The 17,152-nt window shown below is 42.6% G+C and overlaps 8 protein-coding genes across 8 annotated transcripts; 5 read left to right on the forward strand and 3 right to left on the reverse strand.

Moving 5' to 3' along the window:
- Window positions 1–249: 249 nt before the first annotated feature.
- On the reverse strand, window positions 250–1,915 carry BYT42DRAFT_615043 (uncharacterized protein; the record flags this gene model as incomplete). Its single annotated transcript, XM_051571918.1, has 4 exons — window positions 250–1,238; window positions 1,305–1,448; window positions 1,514–1,549; window positions 1,819–1,915. The coding sequence occupies 4 exons, from the start codon at window positions 1,913–1,915 to the stop codon at window positions 250–252; spliced, it is 1,266 nt and encodes a 421-aa protein (XP_051422404.1).
- A 1,919-nt stretch (window positions 1,916–3,834) lies between these two features.
- Window positions 3,835–5,177, forward strand: BYT42DRAFT_574068 (uncharacterized protein). Its single transcript, XM_051568796.1, has 4 exons — window positions 3,835–4,091; window positions 4,153–4,271; window positions 4,358–4,642; window positions 4,759–5,177. The coding sequence occupies exons 2-4, from the start codon at window positions 4,176–4,178 to the stop codon at window positions 4,879–4,881; spliced, it is 504 nt and encodes a 167-aa protein (XP_051422405.1). The 5' UTR covers window positions 3,835–4,091; window positions 4,153–4,175; the 3' UTR covers window positions 4,882–5,177.
- Window positions 5,178–7,373: 2,196 nt separating this feature from the next.
- On the forward strand, window positions 7,374–8,495 carry BYT42DRAFT_574077 (uncharacterized protein). The gene has a single exon (XM_051568797.1). It carries the CDS (start codon window positions 7,587–7,589, stop codon window positions 8,040–8,042), a length of 456 nt encoding a protein of 151 aa, XP_051422406.1. The 5' UTR covers window positions 7,374–7,586; the 3' UTR covers window positions 8,043–8,495.
- Window positions 8,496–9,032: 537 nt separating this feature from the next.
- Window positions 9,033–10,839, forward strand: BYT42DRAFT_498869 (kinase-like domain-containing protein; the record flags this gene model as incomplete). Its single annotated transcript, XM_051564592.1, has 3 exons — window positions 9,033–9,188; window positions 9,369–9,662; window positions 9,982–10,839. 3 exons carry the CDS (start codon window positions 9,033–9,035, stop codon window positions 10,837–10,839), a joined length of 1,308 nt encoding a protein of 435 aa, XP_051422407.1.
- A 756-nt stretch (window positions 10,840–11,595) lies between these two features.
- BYT42DRAFT_574081 (uncharacterized protein) lies at window positions 11,596–12,671 on the forward strand. The gene is made up of 2 exons (XM_051568798.1): window positions 11,596–12,120; window positions 12,201–12,671. The coding sequence occupies exons 1-2, from the start codon at window positions 12,031–12,033 to the stop codon at window positions 12,354–12,356; spliced, it is 246 nt and encodes an 81-aa protein (XP_051422408.1). The 5' UTR covers window positions 11,596–12,030; the 3' UTR covers window positions 12,357–12,671.
- A 316-nt stretch (window positions 12,672–12,987) lies between these two features.
- On the reverse strand, window positions 12,988–13,367 carry BYT42DRAFT_498973 (uncharacterized protein; the record flags this gene model as incomplete). The annotated part of the gene is made up of 2 exons (XM_051564600.1): window positions 12,988–13,204; window positions 13,276–13,367. 2 exons carry the CDS (start codon window positions 13,365–13,367, stop codon window positions 12,988–12,990), a joined length of 309 nt encoding a protein of 102 aa, XP_051422409.1.
- A 550-nt stretch (window positions 13,368–13,917) lies between these two features.
- On the reverse strand, window positions 13,918–15,776 carry BYT42DRAFT_517130 (uncharacterized protein). Its single transcript, XM_051565229.1, has 6 exons — window positions 15,557–15,776; window positions 15,140–15,469; window positions 14,908–15,046; window positions 14,736–14,803; window positions 14,600–14,660; window positions 13,918–14,511 (listed from the first exon to the last, which is right to left on the reverse strand). The coding sequence occupies exons 1-6, from the start codon at window positions 15,575–15,577 to the stop codon at window positions 14,300–14,302; spliced, it is 831 nt and encodes a 276-aa protein (XP_051422410.1). The 5' UTR covers window positions 15,578–15,776; the 3' UTR covers window positions 13,918–14,299.
- An 85-nt stretch (window positions 15,777–15,861) lies between these two features.
- On the forward strand, window positions 15,862–17,094 carry BYT42DRAFT_574085 (tyrosine phosphatase family-domain-containing protein). Its single transcript, XM_051568799.1, has 7 exons — window positions 15,862–16,144; window positions 16,210–16,303; window positions 16,369–16,384; window positions 16,459–16,500; window positions 16,565–16,608; window positions 16,697–16,889; window positions 16,955–17,094. Exons 1-7 carry the CDS (start codon window positions 15,879–15,881, stop codon window positions 16,969–16,971), a joined length of 672 nt encoding a protein of 223 aa, XP_051422411.1. The 5' UTR covers window positions 15,862–15,878; the 3' UTR covers window positions 16,972–17,094.
- Window positions 17,095–17,152: the final 58 nt, after the last annotated feature.

The raw sequence follows: 17,152 nt of genomic DNA on the forward strand, positions 1-17,152 counted from the left end.
TGTGACACTGAGCCTTTGACCAGAAAATGAAAATGGGTCATTCTATTATGAAGATAACTTATAAGCGTAAAAATAAATATAAAGAACTTAATGGGGGGAATGGGGGGGGGGGTTGAAGATTCATCTTGGTGTACACTACAAGCATTGAGCGGAAACCGTTCAAAAAGAAAAAGAGATGCGAGAAAAGGAAAGACTAAGAAAAGAAAAAAGTACACGAAATACAGAGATTATTGCTAGTTTCCACTGTTTCTAGTAATTATAGTTATGAGGTGGAGGTGGCGGCGGGTGTTCGTAGCCGGCAGAATACAATGGCTGATGGGACATGGGGGTTTGGGCCCAAGACGATCGATGGTCGTCTTCTTCGTAAGCCTGAGGCGTGAATACTTCCATGTCGGCCCGTTGTTTTCGCTTGGTTCGACGAAGAAGGAAGAAAATAATGGCACCAATAATCGCGGCACCGGCGACACCGCCAATCACGCCACCAATAATGGCCTTGCTCTGGGATGAAAGACCACTGTCTCCCGACGACGAGCCGGTTGGCGTGCTGCTGGGGTCAGCCGATGACGATGGCTGAATGCTGGAAATATCCGAAGATGTACCGCTCGGTAAGCTGCTGCTCGGTGGCATCCAAGACGACGTAGGTTCAGGCGTATAGGAATCCGTCGCAGAATATACAGGTGTGACGGCAGTCGAAGGATCGATGGAACTGCTGCCACCAGCATTGGGATCTTCTGTTGCTGAAGGCGGCACCGCAGGCCAACCACCATCGGTTGGACTCGTTTCGCCAGAGCCACCGTCCGATCCATCAGAATTGCCAGTATTACCGTCCTGTGAACCATCTGAATCGGTGGGATCGTTGGAATTGTCAGAGCCATCATCATCACTTGTATCATCAATTTCATCGTCGCCATCATCCTCTTCACCATCATCACCAGTATTACCGTCATTCGAGGAATCGTCCGTGTTGTCGTCGACACCACTTCCATTGTCGGGATTGGATCCGTCCGCAGATCCGTCTGAAGAGCCATTATTCACGTCGTTGCCGGTGCTACCGTCGTTGCCAGTATCACCGTTATTACCAGTATCTGTTGAGGAGGGTTCATCGTTGTTAGGATCATCATTTTCCACATTATCCGCGTCTTCGTCGTCCGGCGTTTCGTTACCGTCATTTGCTCCGTTATCTTGAGGCATACCCGGATCTTGGTTGGTATGAGAAGCATCATCATTGGATGGCGATTCTGTGGGTAGAATCAGTATGAGTAGGGTATTTCTTTTGTTGGTCCACAAATCAGGAAATCATCTACCATTGCCGGCTTGGCCGTCATCGCCGGGTGGGGCAGCCTGAGCGTTCGATGGATCGTTGGCGGCAGGTGACGTTGCGTCGTTGCCATTGTCTGAAACGGAGTCTGGACTATCAATGTCCGGGCTGACATCAGGAACCGTCTGGTCTGTATTTGGATTTTTTAGAGTCAGGTTAGTCCCTGGAAAATATTAAGCTGGTCTGAGACTGAACCTGGATCATCCGTCGTCGGTGGGGACATGTCTCCGTCTAGTTGATGAACAAAAAGTTTTTAATGTCCATTGTTGTTATTTTTCTACAATGAATGCCTGCAACCCATCGAGACATCGAACACTAAGCTTCTCATCATCAAAGATTATCCGGCCGAATAGGGCTCCGGCTAATCGAAGTATGCTCGGCAACACGTGGTGGCCAGTGCATTTTGGAAAGCAAATATGTCTCGGGTGCCACCACACACGTTTTTGATTCGGTGTTGCCATGGGTCATTGGCAGGGACGGTTGGGTGACGAGAAACTTACCCGAAGTCGACTGGGCTGTCACTGGGTTGAACCAAGTACTACTGAATGTGCCTACAGCGGCAAACAGCAGACCTCGTCGAAGAAAAGATGGTCGCATCGAGAAAAATATGAAGGTATCTTTGCTGACAAATAATAAAAAGGAGTGAATGAATGCAAAGAAGCTTAATGGAAGGAAAGAAGGGAAAAAGAAATGAAGAGTAGAAAAAAGTTAAGAAAGAAAACAAAAGATAAAGAAGGCGAAGAAGAAAAAAAAAATAACAGATAAAGTGTAATGGCCAAAAATGTCGCGCTTTGTTTTTTGGTGAAAAAAAAGTTTTAAAAAAGGAACATTGCTATTTTTGGAACAGGTTGGTCGTCTTATCCAAAAGTTCGCCATGCCCGCCTGACAAGCAAGACTATCAAATAAGCTTTTTCTTATGGGTTCAGTGATAATGCAGAGTCATTGAGGTCCTGTTAAAATTTTTAAAAGTGATTAGAAACTGTGAGATTTTGTTATGGTAACTAGGTGGCCCCATTTGGATCAGTATGCTTTGCATGTCGCTCATGTGGTATTGTAAAACAGCAGACACGGTACTCACTCCTTGCCACACTTATGCCGTTGCTTCTTCTATTCTATACAGCGTGTAAATCCCCTTTTTGAAAGGTCTGATCAGTCGCAGAGGTAATGGCCACATTGTGCGACACCCATATCTTATTGGCAGTGGACTTTCAAAGAAGGTGAGACCCGACTCCCAAAATATGAAGATCGATATCTGTACATCTGCTGCATCTCTCTACACGCTCTTCCGGTCTTTGAAGTATCAACTCCGGGTAACAGGATACCAATTTTTACATGCTTCAGACATCTGTTAGACTACACTGGTCGACCACTATGATACACAGTAACGAGAAATTGATGCATATGAGTACCATAACAATGGATATGCCATGCTTCGCTAAGTGTCCGCTTTTGCGTTGGCAACAGAGGGTGGTGCTTCATTCGGCAATGCTTGGAGTTCCGACTGGAAATGAAGATCTATAGGAGATATGATGGCATTTCTAAATACTTATTTGACTTATCAAAAATGGCTATATTGTACTGAATCAGTTTTAAGGATTCTGTGTCTTGTTCTGTTGTGCATTGTTCTGTGGCATATTTTTGTTGTGGCAAAGATCCACAAAAAAGTTACCAAGATCGAATATCGCGGGCATTGCTTTGCGTATGCAGCTGTGCCCTGTAAAATCAGCGTATGTATGCATCATTTTAAAAGGATAAAAAACAGATGGTCCGAGTGAACCTTTTTTTTTTATATCGAAATGGGAAACTATTACCCAACATAATGCAACAAACTAGGTTGGATGGCGGTTCCACCCTTGCCCTTATAACCTAAAAACATCGTCTTGGCTGTTCCCCGGCATAATCACAGAGGTATGCTTGCTGACACAGACGGGCTTCACATCTGAATGATAAGTACAGATAAAAATAGTGCATACAAGTGATTAGGAAAAAAAAAGAGTCAATGAAGGAGGCCTATCCTAAGCATGGCATAATAGTGTAACTGTATGTAGTTCTTTTGGTGAGGCTTAGCCATGGCAATGGATCACTGTGGGTGGGATGCAAGGCGAAGTCAACTGGCTGGAAAGGTTAATGGTGTGACACGGTCCAAGCCCAGAAAAGGAGTGTGGATTTTTAGTGCGCCTTTTTTTGTCCCTTTCTTTTGTCAGGAGAAAGCATGGCAAGGTACAGAAAATGACCATAATTGGTGTTTATGATATTGACTTTTTAGATGTTATGTGCGTTTATTTGTTCTCCACATATGAAAGGACAAATTCATCAAAAAGGAGGGTTTCGTTCGACGAGGATGTTGTGTGATTTTCTTCCGGTTCAATACCGTCTCTCTAGTATAAATAGCTTCATCGTAACACAACGTGATCTGGACGAAACAACAAAGAACCGAAAAAAAATTCAGAATCTTTTGCAGCGGATCTTTTTCCTTTCTACCTTCCGTGTTTCTGCATACCATGGGCCTTAATCACTGTTGTTGTTGCATTCCTCTTCGGTAACGCCTTGATAACCTTTATCTTTGTAATAATGTCACCTCACTCATCATGAATGCTTTCATTTTTCAAGTGTTGGCGTCTTGCTCATTGCGTCATTGTCTTCCGTAAGCATTGAATCCCAGTTCTTTTTTCTCGTCGCCATGTCTTCGTTTATCCCTTTTTTAACCGACTTGATTCCGTCTATTAGATTGTTTACATTCTGTGGCTGGTCGGCCTCTTGATCAAGCGGGATGGTAACTGTCTATCTTATTTTTTTGACAGCACTCGAAAACTCAACTGTGTCTCTGAAAACAGATTTTCTCGGCTATGACAATACAATGCTTTCTTCTACCGCTCCCGGTTATTGGACTGCCGTGGGTGTGATAGCTTTATATGCTGTGAGTTCCTTATTTGGCGTTATTGGCAGCATCACAGTAAGTCTCTCTACCCTTTGTTCATTCCTTTTGTCGAACGGGAACTGATCTGACGGGGCGGTCTTTTTGTTTTTTCTTTTTTCTAGCAAAATCGAAAGATGATTGGGGTGTTCAAGATTTTGTATTGGTTGGTGACAATTTTGTTACTGATTGTCACATTTGCTTTGTGGATTTTATGCCTCGTCAAACGAGATCTTCTGGTGGAAAGCTGTGCCGAAGTGGCCAGAGAATTGGCTTCATCTTCTTCCTCCTATTACACGCCTGTGCAACTTCCTAACGGCGGCGATAATCTTACCCAGTCCTGCGCCACAGCGGCGAAGCAACTACTGATTGTCGGCGGTTTGATCGTCTTTGTTGGCAACTTATTTCAGGTAAAAAAAAAAAAAGAAAAAAAAAAAGCAAACCAGATGCATCATCCATGGATGATATAAAAACAAGGTGATGAAGAATCCAATGTTGTTGACACGGCTTGGCCTGATATTTTTAGGTTTATTTCGCTTCGGTTATCAGCGCTTATGCCGCCCGCCTCAAGAGAAATAACCAGCATCAAAAGCTCAGAGATCTCGATGATTATCCAGAGATTACGGCCAATAAAATGGCCGTGTATTAAAGTTATAGCTGAGATATACAAACACATCCCTATACCTCACCTCCAATCCCTCCCCTTTATCCTCTCATTACCTTTGCTATTTGTTATTTCTTCATTGTAAGATATCAGTTTATCATGTATCCAGTCCCTTCCTTGTGAAATAGTTGTCTTTTCTACCTGTAATTGTTCCTGATCCTTTTGCTTTTTCCTGTCTGCCTTTTTTTTTTCTTTCTCTCTTTTTCTACCATAAACAAAGTAGAAGAAAATTGGAGCAACAATCTTTTGGGAGGAAAAGAACAAACCATCTTGAATCATGGCTGATCCAATTTTGGAAGGACCTCTAACGTGTATTGTGATAGTTTTGATGTATACATGCCGCCCACTACAGTATGCGGTTATGCCAAAATTTTAAAATTATGAAACCATGGTGTCATGAATGACCGTGCATAGGGCATGCATCACATATTGTAGATACCGCATGGCGCCTTATGCCAATTGTTGCCCGTGCATTCGAACTAGACCTTTCTTTCCTGTACCTTTTGTCAGTTGGACTTCCGTGTGTTATGTGCGACGGACCATTCAAAATGTGAGAAGCATCGCACGTTCTTGCTTTGAAATTATGGGCGCGCACCAAGGTACAGCGTGAATCCATGTCTTTCTGATGGTCAATGTGTTGACTTTGGATCCCGGACGCTGTATTCTTATTCCATGACCTGTTAGAGAGCAACGAAATGATCTCACACTGGTTCAATATTTTCTGTTAATTTAGCATCATCGCATGTGAAGCCAACGCTTAGTGTATATTTTTTTATTTTTTTATTTTTTGGAAGGGCCGAAGGGCGAGGTGTCAAGCAAGAAGGAAGATTGTCCTCATTTTAGTATCAAAGGACCATAATGCTTCGTCATCATATGGGTTAACTTGCTATGTGACATGCCCATAAGGCTTATATATATTTGAAAGGGGAGTAACCCATACAAGGAAGGTTGCCGATGCAATTCTGTGAAGATTCCTTCTCCTTTGTTCATCGGAAAGGTGACGAAAAAGTATTTAAAATTGTTTGGTTGTCATACAACTGAAAAAGCAAACCCCATTGGACAATTGTGATTTTCTTATTTTTATCTTCGCTTCCTTTTCCTACTTCTTTTTTTCTTGTTTGAGCATTTTAATTAAGCAAGCAGTCCTTGGGACTGGACCAACTTTGCTTTGGCAATTTTCTTTTTTTGGGTCGCGAGATTATACCATGCTTATCTATACTGATTTTTTGGAGAGCTTGCCTTGATCTAGTGGTCTTGGAATTGCAAAAGGATTATCGAGCATGTGTCGACAAGATATATCATATGCCTAGTTTGCAAGTGTCATATCTGACATGGAATGATATGCAAATATGGGCCTATTTTTACATCGAGTTTCAAAGGACGCTGAATGGGAATAATGATGACGATCCTTGTATCAAGGGGGGAAAACGACGACATGGTCCGGTCTCGTGTGTCGTAAATATAGAACTAATGAATGCTGACTCTGATTTTATTCGATGGACAGGAATGCTTTGAAATAAGGCTTATGTTGTCCCGACCTGTCGGCTTATCCTTATGCAAACCCGCTGTTCGTGATCATGATTTCAAATTTAAACATTGCAAACTCCGGTACTATTCCACTGCCGCTCAATGTAGTAGCCGCGCCTCCATGTCACGCTTCAATGATGACGACCTGCCACGCGAACAATCATTTGATTGCAATGAATGCTTTTTCGACATGATGGAGCACACGAATCTCTGTCGTTTCATTGACAATGCGGATTGGTTCATTCGCAGACATAATAGGCATGTTTGTTGCTTAGGATACCGTGCTTATCGCGCGATAGGATTGACGAGATACAAAGAAAAACAGATCACTATCGGGTAGATGAATGATTTGCCGGCCAAAACAAGTTTCCTTTTTAGTTGGGTTGGTAGGCCCGCAAGCGAGGAACAATGAGATAAAGTACACGATGCCAAGGCAAAATTGACGATACAAGGCATTACGGGATTGGAGAAAAAGATGACAAAAAACTGTCATGATTTTACTTTTCAGATAATAGCAACACGTGTGGCGTACAGCTTGCATGGAGCGAATTGATAATACCTCATTTACGCCACTGGATCATTTGAATTAGACTTGCAGAAAATAGTCAGCGTCATGAGTCGATGCGTAGTAAAAACAAAAGAAGTTGCCTCATTTGGACACACCGGCATGGTGCACTCGTCATGCATTTTTAGTATCAATTAAACAGCGCACCAAACAATGATAGTAACGCAATCAAGCGATAAATAAAATGATGCTGTTGTCACCTTAGCCATAATAGAAAACGGATATTGATTGTTATTGCGTACAGGATCGAACTCCATAAAAGGTAGGTGGGGTGTCAGGCTCACCTACGTGAAAAAACGTGTCCAACATTCTGGTGCAACGTCTGGGATGAGTTTTTCTAACCCCAGTTCACACCAAACTAGTGAGAGGGGATGATGTTCTGTTGAGGGATTTTGGCTTATATTTCATGATCATTTCTCCTCTTGTCTCGTTTCTCTTCATCCTTTCTCTCTCTTTTCTTTTCTTCTTTCCTTCTTTTTTTTTCTTTCCAGTGCTTCCTTGTTCTTGTGTTATCATTTTACGATAAACAACACAAGGACATTGTCTCTCTCTCTTTCTCTTATTTCACTTCATCAGTAACTTTCCTTCAGTCACGGTTATGAACGGCGAGCATAATAATGTCCATCCAGTTATTGCACCCTGCTCCTATTACGTTGATGATCATCACGACGCCATGGCTCTAGAAGAGGCCTATTTTGCCGATTATGATCGAGCGATGGCGAACGCCGCTTTGGAAGCTGACTATAATGATTATTATGTGAACCATTATCTCTGTGACGAAGAAGACGATGACATGATGGAGGTGGAAGAAGAAGAAGATGATGAAGTACAAGGCGACGAAGAAGAGCCGGGTCTACTAGACGGTTACGATTACAACAACGACTCGTTGCTTCGACTAATTGTAGGCGTTCAGTCGTACCTTGCTGATCTTTCCCAGGCTGGAATGGATAAACGCGATTCTCCTTTACTGGAATTACAATATAAAATGTACACGTACCTGAGACAGCGAGCTTTCGATATGGGCTTGAATCTCGAAACAATTCTTCAATGCTAGATGCATGAATCCTCTCCCTATGGAAACATTCCACGAACAACAACAACAGCAACGATAACAATAACAATAACAAGGTCAGCGGGTCGACAGCCAAGCTGAAGGACAATGAATATATTCATACTTTTCTTCTTCTCCTTCTTTTTCTTATTGTTCTTTTTTCTTGTGCTTCCCATCCCTACCCCGCTGTCTCGTCTCGATTCTCCTCAAATTCCGTTTTCTAGTTTCTCCGTTCTCCTTTTTCATATTCTACTCAAGTGGTAACTGAGACATATCAATTCCACGTTTCACTTTCCTCTTATATTCGTTTTATTCTCTCCATCCTTATGATTTTTTCCTTCCTCTTGTTTATTTCATTTCCCTTCTTTTTACATATAAAATTTCTAAAAAAAAGTGCGACTGTTTATAATATTCAAAAAAACTCATAATAAATATAACTTGCGAAATATAACAATCTATAAAAACACAGAGTCAAATGAATGGACTTGAAATGGGAAGGCCGCCGATGTGGTGTGGTTCTTGTCATGGAAAATTAGCGACCGAAGGAACCGGATTGTCCAATCAGAGAAGCGTTACACAGTGATTGTGACAATTCATCGCCTTTTTTTTTCTTTTTTTCGATCCCAAAATTGGTTGTTTTTTTGCGGTCCGGGGGTCTAAATTTTTCTTACCAATCCCAGTGCCAGGTTTTTCGTATTCCCTGCCTTCTTTTTTCTTTTTTCTCTCGTTGCACACTTTCTTTTTTCCCTCTTCCACTCCCGTCAGGTTCTCTCTTCTGTCCTTCCAGATCTATCTTTTTCTATTTCTCATCTTCGTATCCCATATCTATTTTCGATTTTATTTATATAGTTGCCATCACTACAGAGAACCCCCATCAAATCAACCCTTTTTAATCTTTTATTTTACTTCGGCTCTTCTTTTCTTCCTTTTTTTTTTCTTCTTGTGTTCCCTTTTATTTCATTTCTGTTCTTTTTCTTTGTCTGCCCCAAGCGTATGAACGAACAAGAATTGGAATTATTGTACACGCAACAACTAAACGACGAGCTTGTGCATCAGACACGCCAAGCGATCACCCGACTCGTCGAGTTATATCCTCAGGAATTCGGTCTTGAAGCATTAATCCCATCCACTCGTCGATTTCAACCTACCGTAGCGGAAAGACTCGCTCAACTTTACCAAGAAGTCTGCGAATACTACAACGACAATGCTATTGAATTCGATCATGCCTGGGTAACGTATCCATCAACTCACCTCCCTCTGTTCCATCGGCCACAGAAAAATAGTTGTCATGTGAGCACTAATGAGTATTTTTTTTCCTTTTATATACAGCACTGGTCGTTCCTTTGGCGACAGCAATTGTCTTACAAAGTACTGGGTGAGAAATACGGTATCGAAAAAGTGATCAACACATCGCATCCTCGTGCCAGTAAAGCGGTTCGACAACTGTTCATTGACGATCTGGATCGATACATGCAATGGTTCCCGTGGGGATGGTTTTCCAACATGCAATTTATCGGCGCGGGTGGATTTTCCGCCGTATACGCAACACTGATGATTCCCCCTTACGACGTTCAGCCCACACGAGTTGCCCTCAAAATTGTCGATGACAAAGTCCTGAACGAGGTAACACAGCAACACTTTTGATCATTCTGGAACATTTGTGGAGAGGCTGTGAAGGAGCGGTGCACGAGTAGAGACGAACAGCAGGACGGGGTGTACAATGGGAAAAGAGAAATGAGAGAAAGAGCATCGGTTGGATCTTTGTGTGTGTGTGTGGGGGGGGGGGAGAGAAGGGAACTTCTTGGGGAAGGTGGCAAATAATGGAATGGCGTGTGAATATAATATAACAGAAAGAGGAAAGAGGAAATGTGTAGAGGGAAAAAAATTTAGGGGAGAGAAATGATGATATTTTTTGAGTTACTTATCCTTACATGTTGCTTAGATCTCGGTTCAAGCGAAAGCTTTTTTACCACTGCTTTTTCAAGGCTTGACGGTGTGTGAAAGTACGGGAGATCTGATGATGGTGATGAAGATGAGCAATGATGGCAATCTGGAAGATCATATGCAACAAATGCCGCTGGAGGATTTGGATTTGAAAACCATCACAGGCACCATTCTACGATTAACGGTGAATTTGGCCGATCTTCACAAGGCGGAAACCTGTCATCGCAATGTGCACCCGCGCAACATCATGTGTACGGACAGCGACTACTTCTTAGTGGATTATCGATTTTCGACGCCTTCACGCGAATCGTCGTCGGTGACGGCGCTGACCAAAGCCGTATATGGACGATTACCCTATGTAGCACCGGAAGTGCGACGAGGCGTGTACACCGAGAAATCGGACATCTACAGTCTGGGGATCATTATTTGGCAACTGGTGAGCAAGGTGGTTTTCCCCTCACCGGACGTCTTATTGGATATGAGCAAAAAGTCGGTCTCGGAGAACGTGTACCGAATTGAACCTGTGCCGGGCTTACCAGCGTGGTACGAAAAGCTTTACGTGGCATGCCTCGAACCACGGCCAGAGAACCGTCCAGATGCTGCGGAACTGTGTCGAGTGTTGCAAAACATTCATGACACATTGGATTTCTCGGTGCCTTTGGATCCAAGGGTTACAGCTTATATCGTTGCTCGGCGGGCCGAAGTAGCTGATCATTTGCGCACCTACTCCAAAGTCAAAGGGATCGTGTCAGCCTCGACCACCCGTCTTTATACCCTTTCCAATTTGCCGGCCACCGATCATTTCGTATCGTTACCTTTTCAGAATATGCCGTTTCGACTCGCATGGAATAGTTGACAATCACAGATCGTTCACTGTGACCCGATCCAGTTGACTACCAATTCGCTCCTTGTAAAATAATCCATTCGAGCTTGCTTTGGGCGGAAAAAAAAAGCATGGATGACGGATATGACGCTATGACGGATGCGGAAGAAAAAGGATCTCATGTATACACACCCCACCCACCCACACAGCCACCCACACAACACATGCACGTACGCACCGCACACCCTCATATACGCCTTACCTCGGTATACATATTTTGTCGCATCCCAATACCAAAAACACCAAAAAAAAAAATCCGGAAAAAAAATAATTATAACATGCTCCCCCTCTATCTTTCCCCACATTGGTTCGATGGTGTAACCAATGGTCCATCTTTGTCCTCTTCCTTATCCCGTTTTATGTCCGCCACGTTGGGTTCGTCATCTGTCTCTTTTGTCTGACGGTGGGTTTGTCTGTGTGTCCATCGCAGGGATCTTTGTGGGTTAAAAAAAAAGAAGTCATTTCATCCCTCGTTTGTTCTGCCCCGCCCCCTTTTTTAAGCAGCTCATCCAATCAAATAAACAGTAGATTTTCATAGAATGCGAATGACATAGAATGACAAATGCATATCTTTTTTAGAAAAGAAGGAAGTTTTAATAGAAAAATGCTTATTTGTGGCCAGCGGGCTTTTGGGGGCACTGAATTTTTATTTTCCTTCCACACCCCCCCCCACGAAAATCCATAAAAGCGCTATATTTATTTGGCATGTAAAAGATGGAGAACACAAATCCAACAATGGTTTTCATTGGTTCAATACGAATCACTGCCTTTGCTGTATGACATTAACCTTGGTTCTAAAAATGACGTCGATCCTTCATTTTCGGGCAGATAGGAAGTGGCAATGCAACAGTGAGACAAGCACTAGCCAGAACCGTGCAACCAAACAGTAACATGGCTACTTAACGGCGGAAATGGGAAATCCTGCGACTGCTGAGTCAGCAGAAGGTGATGGAAGTGACAGTGGGCCAACTTTTTCGTTTTTGCAGAGCAGCCGCCCAACAAAGATGGGTTAACCATTTCGCCCATGAGTGAGCGGAGTTGGTCCCATTTTTCCAGGGGATTTGCCGGCTGCGGTGACTGCGCCCAAAGAGCCGCCCGAGCGAGTTCTTTTTGCTTTGTAAGGACGAATAAACTTGTTCGCGAATCGTCATTCTTTCTGGAATAATGGCAGGACCATTGAAGCGCTCCGGGCTACAGCAACAAGTGATCAACTTTTATCGAGAATGTTTTCGTGCCGCACGGGCGAAACCTCAAGTAGGATTCTGAAAAATTCCACGACAAGGAAAAGTGATCGTGCCGTAGCTAATGAAAGTTGAATCGATGCTTTGTCGTAGGCCAATCGACCTCATTTTTACGCTTACATTCGTCGTGAATTTCGTGCCTATAATGTCCGCAAAACGGACTTTGCTACTATTGAATATCTTTTGAGAAAAGGAAAGCGACAGTTGGAAACTTATGCTCAAAAAGGGATTCAAGATATTCATCTGTAATGCACAGAAAGATACCACTTTTTCTATTGGACTTGAACCATTTATCTTGGATTGGAGGCAAAGCTCACTACCGTTGACTTGGTTATTCCAGAGCCACCCTACGTTGGATGGCATGAAAAACCTAGGATCTTAAATGCTCTTTGCTATACGACATGTCATATTTTCCTTGGTTTCCCAGTCGAACACATCAAGCTGTACAATATTGCTAGCTCATCTGTTTGCCACCGTTATCACCTTCTTGTTTTTAGTAGCCCTTGTCATTTCTTTTGTATCATCCATAATTGCCCAAAATAATCAAAAGTAACAATGATCCGTTTTTCAATTGCAAATTTTGAACAGTTCTGTATGCATGACTACCACGCCCTTTGCTACGCTCTGCATTCTGTCAATTCGCACCCGGCACCATAGGCCGTTTCACGTATCCGTAGTCAATGCCGTGATTTACGCTGGTGGCTCTAAATGAATGATACTGTATTGTTGCTTCAAAGCAAAAAATGATGTGTCGAAAGGGGGAAAGCACACTCTTGCATCTAGATCTAAACATGTGTGACTCGTAAAGTACGGACGTATTATTCAATGATGGGCTAAAAGGGAAGTGATTCGTTTTTGTGACAGCCATTGAAGCATTGGATTAATCTTTCTTGGCTTCAGCAGCCGCTGATGGTTCTTGCTTGTTTTCTTTGGCTTGTTGATCGCGATAGGCAATAGTGGTGGCTTCGGTACAAAAGTATAGTTCTTTGAGCGCTTTGACGCAAGCTTCGGGATTCTCCGAATTCGCAGCGAGACATTCGTCGTAGGCCTTGATGGGAGCCAAACAATGTTGCTTGACATATTTCAAAATGCCAACACTAATTATTGCAAAACATTGATTGTTTGAATGAGCCGTTGGTGTCTCTTTGGTCATGCGGAGAAGACTTACTTTTCTTCAGAACATTTGGTCAATGCACGTTTCTGTTGCAAGCAGCTCTTGTCCCAAGATTGAGGATAGTTCTCCACACACTTTTGATACATCTCCAACTGTAGAGCGCATTTTTCTCGTACTTGGGCCAACGTATCGTCCATCTTGACCTTTTTTTTATACTCGATACACAAAACAACCTGTCACTCGCATTCGTTTGGCGATAATTATAAATTTTCCAAACTTGTGACTTTTTCCATTTTTTGAATGAGCGTCCCCAACTCGGTCGGTGCCTTTATGCACATCATGCGCCATATTTCTCCATCCATTATGCAAAAGGGTCAGGGCCAATTGATTATTCATGCTTCTTTTGTTATGCACCGTGCGTCTATATTTTGTATACCAGCAGACTTTGCCTGGACAGTACCATGATTTGTTAATCATGGTCTCTCCAGTCATCACGTAGCTCCATTAAAGTTCTTTATGCATAGTTTATAGTTCAGAGGAGAAGGAACCAGAATAGGATGTCAACACAGAAGGCCGTGGTCATTCAATGATTAGTGTTTCACAGCACGCCTCTTCCCCCCCCCCCCCTTTGCGACACAGTAATTTTCAGAATACATTGATTCTATGGATATCAATGCCATTTTCCTAATGGAGGATGTGGGTTTCTTACGGCCATTGTCAGCCAAACTGATTCATGACTGGAGAATGGAGAAGTATCAGATCAAACTATCAAAAACGGATGAGAAAAAGTTAAAATTTATGATGAGCGAAAATAGGAATATATGGCTTTACAATTTCGAGAAATAAGAAAAAAAGGAACCCAATGTAAAAAGGTAAAATGGATGACGAAAAAAGGAACAGGAGAAAAAAAAAAGGGACGCAGCGAAACAAAGAGAGAGGGACAGTTGTATAACACGCACACATACGCAAGCACAGGGGAGTTGTGTGTGTACATATAAAAAGGACGGGAAACAATGGGGATGATAAGGTTAGGGAATTTGACATGATTAAGGTTACAGAAAAGATGCATGAAAATAAGCTACACCATGGCATCAGCATTAGGTTCAGCCCCGATAATCTTCTCCATATTACGCGCTCTTGCATAATCCGCGATGGCTCGAATAATGATAAACCAGCCCAACATCATTAGGAAATACGCAATGATATCGGCATCACCGCTACTTTCGTCAGACCCGTTTTTATCTGAATTACCGCCTTCATCATCGTAATACCCATCGTCCAATGAACCTCCTAGAAAACAGAAAAAAGGAAAGCAATATATTTAGTCATCAGGATTGGTTTGTAGGTGTGTGTGTGTGTGTGTGTGTGTTATACTTACGGCTTCGAATATAGAATCCGGTTTGAACTAACGACACGCCAAGACCTGCTCTTGATCCTTGCTATTGACAAAAAAAAATATGAATAGAGTTAGATTGTTGGATGACAAGGTTTCTTTTTTTTAGGTTTTTCGTTACCTTGGCAGCATGTGATGTGTGTAATAAGTATGTCAACATGAATCCAACAAATTGAAAGCTTGCAGATACTAAAAACAAATATCATTCAGTTTTTTTTTTTTTTTTTTTGTTTTTGCGTCAAAAAAAAAAAAAAAGAAATGTGAGGTCAAGTTTCTTTTGTGGTTCAGCTTACCTAAAAGATTCCATGCAAAACTGAGCATATTGCCTACGGGCATGCCCTCGACAAAAATCATATCGCCCATGCCTGCCGGTGCAATGACGGTGGTTTGCCAGTAAGGTGGGGTAGCATCAGCCATAGCTTCATCGTAGGCCTGAAAAAAAAAAGAATCAAAGCAATGAAGCAATGAGGGAGAAGATGAGTAACGGATACGGTAAAACGGGGAAAAATGTTCTCTGTCACTTACGGGTGGGGTTTCGTCGACCTTGGCAGCGTGGGATTCCGGTTTGGCCGACATGTTGGAAAAGACGCCATCGTTGGTAACGGGCAAAACCGCCGGTCGATTCGCATCAGGTATGGTGGACTGGGTGGTATTGACGTCAGAGGCTGGCACACTAGACGAAGAGGTTTCTAACAGTCGGTGCGATTCGTGATGGTCATTATCGTCGTCGTCCAATACTTCGTCAAATGTATCTTCTAAATCACAGCGTCGTTGGTCAAACGATCGTCGGCTATGCGAAGAACTCCCTCCTTCCATATGTGTGTTGGTATCGAACGAATCATCTACCCCAGTTAACTATAATGGAAACAGGAGTGAGTTAGCACCGCAGCGTTCTTGCCTTTTTCCATTGGCAGTAAAGTGACTAGAAAGAAAGAAGTTTACCTTTTGATAACGAGTAGTCATGACAAGAAAAAAAGTAGGGAAAATAAAAAGACTCAAAGGGACGAAAAAAAAGTGCAACTGAAAAAGGAAAGGAAAGATGAAAGTGATAAAGAAAAAAAAAGCCAAGAGAAATACAGAGAACGGAAAGGAAAGAAAAAAAAAACCGTGAGCGCCCCCCAAAGAGTGCTCCTTCTCGACTCAGAACGCCAATAATCAATTTTTATACGTCAGCTGGGCAAATTGGATGTGCCGGCTTCAATTTGTTCGAACTGGCATTCAAAGTCCGCGCATCATTGTTGTTTTTCGGTTTTTATCCCCTACCATGGCTGACACTGAAGCCCATGCCCAGCAGCAACCGATAGACGACAAGGACAAGGAAAACGTTCAACGCATGCATTCCGTTATTGTTACTGAACCGGCTTGGTCTGTCGATGCTCCTTTCAATCCCCACGATGACGCCGACCTTTTCCAGGAAGCGCTAATTCCTCCAGAGAACTTTAACATGGTCTGTCAACACATTTACCGCAGCTCGTTTCCCAAAAAGAAGCACTTTTTATTCTTGAAAAAGTTGCAACTAAAAAGCGTCCTGTAAGCTGAAGAGTGCGTCAGAAGAAAAAACTCACTCACTCACTCACCCACACTATTTCGTCTAGTACTCTCATTCTTGAAGAGTATCCTGAGCAGAATATGAAATTTCTGGAAGAACAAGGCATCAAATTCTTACAGTTTGGAATCGCCGGTAACAAGGTAACTTTGACCAAAATATTATTGCATCATCATGTTGTGACTTAAAAACCATTTGCTTCCCTTAGGAACCGTTTGTCCAGAGTAAGTCTCAAGTTCATTCATATAAACATCCGAACGCGGGGGCTGATGGTGGCATGAAATTTTTTGTTTCGTAGTACCCGAAGATAAAATCAACGCTGCACTGGCAGCCATGTTAGGTATGAGAATTATGGAGTAAATGTAGGCAGTCTTGGCTAGCGGTTATTGATACGTAGCGTCTAGACAAACGAAATCATCCAATGTTGATTCACTGTAACAAGGGAAAGGTGAGTAGCGCGTGGGAGCATTTGATGAGCTTCCTTTCTATATAAAATGGCGATTGGATCACTTACTTGTTCCATCATTCGACAACAGCACCGTACGGGATGTCTCATTGGATGCCTTCGCAAACTGCAGAACTGGAGCCACACATCCATTTTTGATGAATATAGACGTTTCTCTCATCCGAAATCTCGTTCAATGGATCAACAATTCATAGAGCTTTACGATGCCAACCAAGTATGGCCTCTGGTGGATCGACGGTACCTCCCCAGTTGGCCCATGCTAGGTAAGTCATCTCATCCAATCTGCCCTTTCGAGTGTTATGCTCATAATGTCATTCTATATGTCTAGGTGACCCGTTGATATAGACCTTTTCTCCTGTATATACATATAGTATTTGACTCTTTCTTTTTCCCCTCACTTCCTTTATGATCCTATCACTGCATCCCCTCATGTCTTTCTTCAAAGGAAAAAAAAAAAAAAAAAAAAAACAAACAAACCACCCGATCCCTCATGCCCTATTTCATCTCATTTTTTCGTCTTTTTTTT

This window comes from Radiomyces spectabilis (assembly GCF_025331425.1).
Source record: "Radiomyces spectabilis strain NRRL 2753 chromosome Unknown BYT42scaffold_8, whole genome shotgun sequence".
Taxonomy (NCBI): domain Eukaryota; kingdom Fungi; phylum Mucoromycota; class Mucoromycetes; order Mucorales; family Radiomycetaceae; genus Radiomyces; species Radiomyces spectabilis.

Coding starts and splice junctions, on each gene's coding strand:
- BYT42DRAFT_574068 (XM_051568796.1), top strand. CDS start 4,176: ATGCTTTCTTCTACCGCTCCCGGTTATTGGACTGCCGTGGGTGTGATA. Junction 4,272..4,357: donor GCGTTATTGGCAGCATCACA/GTAAGTCTCTCT, acceptor TCTTTTTTCTAG/CAAAATCGAAAGATGATTGG. Junction 4,643..4,758: donor TTGTTGGCAACTTATTTCAG/GTAAAAAAAAAA, acceptor TGATATTTTTAG/GTTTATTTCGCTTCGGTTAT.
- BYT42DRAFT_574077 (XM_051568797.1), top strand. CDS start 7,587: ATGAACGGCGAGCATAATAATGTCCATCCAGTTATTGCACCCTGCTCC.
- BYT42DRAFT_574081 (XM_051568798.1), top strand. CDS start 12,031: ATGGCAGGACCATTGAAGCGCTCCGGGCTACAGCAACAAGTGATCAAC. Junction 12,121..12,200: donor CCGCACGGGCGAAACCTCAA/GTAGGATTCTGA, acceptor GCTTTGTCGTAG/GCCAATCGACCTCATTTTTA.
- BYT42DRAFT_517130 (XM_051565229.1), bottom strand. CDS start 15,577: ATGACTACTCGTTATCAAAAG. Junction 15,047..15,139: donor AGGTCGACGAAACCCCACCC/GTAAGTGACAGA, acceptor TTTTTTTTTCAG/GCCTACGATGAAGCTATGGC. Junction 14,512..14,599: donor CGGATTCTATATTCGAAGCC/GTAAGTATAACA, acceptor TCTGTTTTCTAG/GAGGTTCATTGGACGATGGG.
- BYT42DRAFT_574085 (XM_051568799.1), top strand. CDS start 15,879: ATGGCTGACACTGAAGCCCATGCCCAGCAGCAACCGATAGACGACAAG. Junction 16,145..16,209: donor TTGCAACTAAAAAGCGTCCT/GTAAGCTGAAGA, acceptor TATTTCGTCTAG/TACTCTCATTCTTGAAGAGT. Junction 16,501..16,564: donor TGCACTGGCAGCCATGTTAG/GTATGAGAATTA, acceptor CGTAGCGTCTAG/ACAAACGAAATCATCCAATG.